This window comes from Vigna radiata, unplaced genomic scaffold (assembly GCF_000741045.1).
Source record: "Vigna radiata var. radiata cultivar VC1973A unplaced genomic scaffold, Vradiata_ver6 scaffold_1236, whole genome shotgun sequence".
NCBI lineage: Eukaryota > Viridiplantae > Streptophyta > Magnoliopsida > Fabales > Fabaceae > Vigna > Vigna radiata.
The window spans coordinates 1-2,433 of record NW_014541888.1 but is presented as its reverse complement, the minus strand read 5'-3'; the positions used below and the strand labels follow the sequence as shown (position 1 = coordinate 2,433).

Here is a 2,433-nt window from a genome sequence, read left to right as displayed (position 1 = left end):
AATTTTTTAGTTATTTTTCTTACTTAATGTTTTCTTTTATTCACATATTGACTTAAGGTTAGAATGTGATTTACCGATATAACATCATCCAATATTATACTTGACTTTTATAATAATCAATATCTCCATTAAAACTTAAAGAAACAAAAAAGAAATCCAGTCCTATAAAGAGAGTTGCATCTAAAATCAAACAATTATAAGTAAAAAATACATAAAATTAATTAATCATCAACCACTAATAAAAACAACGACAAATGGTACAACAATTTATTAAACATTAGAAATTACATATAACATGTAAAGTTTGCATTCAACAAGTTCAATATGAATACATAGTTTATATTTCTGTATAGAAATAGTTCTTGAAAAGCTGCATATGTTCATCTTGAAAGTGTAGAACCAGAATAACAGAGCCATCACCATCTGGACTTTGGGTAATCACTGCCCTCTCTTGTCTAACCACACCTGCTAGACCTATATATACAGGCTTTCCCCAACCAAAATCTGCTTCATCCATTGGCATACTCAGCCAACTTGTAATACGGAAGTTAGGGTTTCCAAAAAACAATGCATCCTTTCCTTCGTTTGCTCCAAAGAACAAAGTTCTCGCTTTATTCACATGGTCCTGACTTCTAATCACATCTATCTGTAAAAAAAAAAAAAAAATATATTTATACAATTTCGTTTTATATGTTTTTGAATCCCTTTTAATTTAATTTTTTATTTATTTTCAATTTTCCACGTCAAAGTAAGAAGAAAATTTTGTCAAACTATAAAAGAAGTGTGAAAAGAAAGAGATATAAAACTGATCCTACATACCTGTGCGCGTATAAACTCATGTGTAATCATTTCAACAGATTCCCTTATTTTCTGAGCAACATGAGCCAAAGGACTTGATAAGATTTCTCCAACGTGTGATGATGCTGATCCTATGGTCAAAGCATTACCAATGTAATTCCTAGGGAGAGGTGGAATGAGTCTATTGCGAATATCAACACTGAACCGAAGCAGCGTTGGTTGATTCTGATCTAATCCACGAGCCTTAGATGCACATTTCCACACATGTGCAGCAATAGCCTCGAATCTGGTATAAGGTCTTGACCCTTTTGTTGATTTATCAGCATTCGCCTTGTTCTTCAACTTCCCCACTTGTTCTGCTGTCAGCTTCAACTTAGTGGCATTTACCCTCTTGTTTCTCTCAACAGTGTTGTCACTTCTTCCTAATATGAGAGGCATAGGCTTGAACTCTTGGTGATCAAAGGGTGAGGTTGATGGAGGATCAGTGAATTTTAGCACAGTTCGATCCAGAAAGGGCCTTTCATGAGGCTCTAATGTGTCTCCACGAGCCAACTTTGCCCATGAATTGATGAAGTGAATGGCAGAAATACCATCAAACAAAATATGAGATACAGCAACCCCAATGCAAAACGCTTCATCACCAAGGAAGCTTGTTACTTGCACTAGTAACAAGGGAAGTTCCTCAATGATGGTTTTTGTGTAATTGACTGTTGGAACCAAGTCATTGGCGGATTCACCCAAAAAGTCACCGTAATCATGCACTGGTTTTGTGGATTCTGCTTCAATCAACACTGCTCCTTTTGCATTACAATCCAATTCCAATCTGCCACCTTCTTCTAACCTTCTTAATCTACCAGCTGCTGGATAGTAATGCGACAAAATCTTGCTAAGAGAGTTTCTCATCTGTTCAACTAATGCGTCATGGTTGTGCTTTGCATGGAAAACGTAGATGGTCTGTGTATGTAACAGACGCGCCACTTGATCGAAATCAGAGAGCCATTGGATACCTCCTGGAGTTGGTTGATTCGGAACTACTGTGTACGAAGCTTTGATGGTTACCATTTTTCTGAAAATGTTTCTATTACAACACTCACAAATGAAAATGAACTTATAAAATCTTCTTATTTACAACACTCACAAATGGTTCATTTATATTTCAACTTTTATTGCATTTAATTAATTAACAATAAATCCTTATAAATTATATCTTTACATTTACATAATTAAATAAAATAAAAAATAACCATTTATTTCAAATATATTATTTACAATAAATTAAACTAATTATTTTTCATAAAATTATTACAACAAAAATTTATTTTTCTATTTTTTTACGTCACTTGTTTTTCGTATTATTTCAGCTACTAAACTTTTTTCCATTGGTTACACCTACTAATTATCTTATTTCAAAATTTATCCTAAAAAGTAATTTTACTCTAAAAATATACATTCCTAAAATTTAATTCAAAATAAATCTCTTAAATAATCATATACTTTATTCCTATTTTACTACCCATCTATTACTTATTTTATTTTTTTAAAAAACATTATGGCTAAGTTATTTTATTATTAACTTTTATTTAAGTAACCTATAAATATAAATTATTTAATATATAATTTTAACTACAATAAAAA

General features: G+C 31.7%; 1 protein-coding gene across 1 annotated transcript; it reads right to left on the bottom strand.

Annotated features, from left to right (window-relative positions):
* Positions 1 to 239: 239 nt before the first annotated feature.
* Positions 240 to 1,904, bottom strand: LOC106778624 (spermidine hydroxycinnamoyl transferase-like). Its single transcript, XM_014666607.2, has 2 exons — positions 820 to 1,904; positions 240 to 646 (listed from the first exon to the last, which is right to left on the bottom strand). The coding sequence occupies exons 1-2, from the start codon at positions 1,858 to 1,860 to the stop codon at positions 338 to 340; spliced, it is 1,350 nt and encodes a 449-aa protein (XP_014522093.1). The 5' UTR covers positions 1,861 to 1,904; the 3' UTR covers positions 240 to 337.
* Between the last annotated feature and the right edge of the window lie 529 nt (positions 1,905 to 2,433).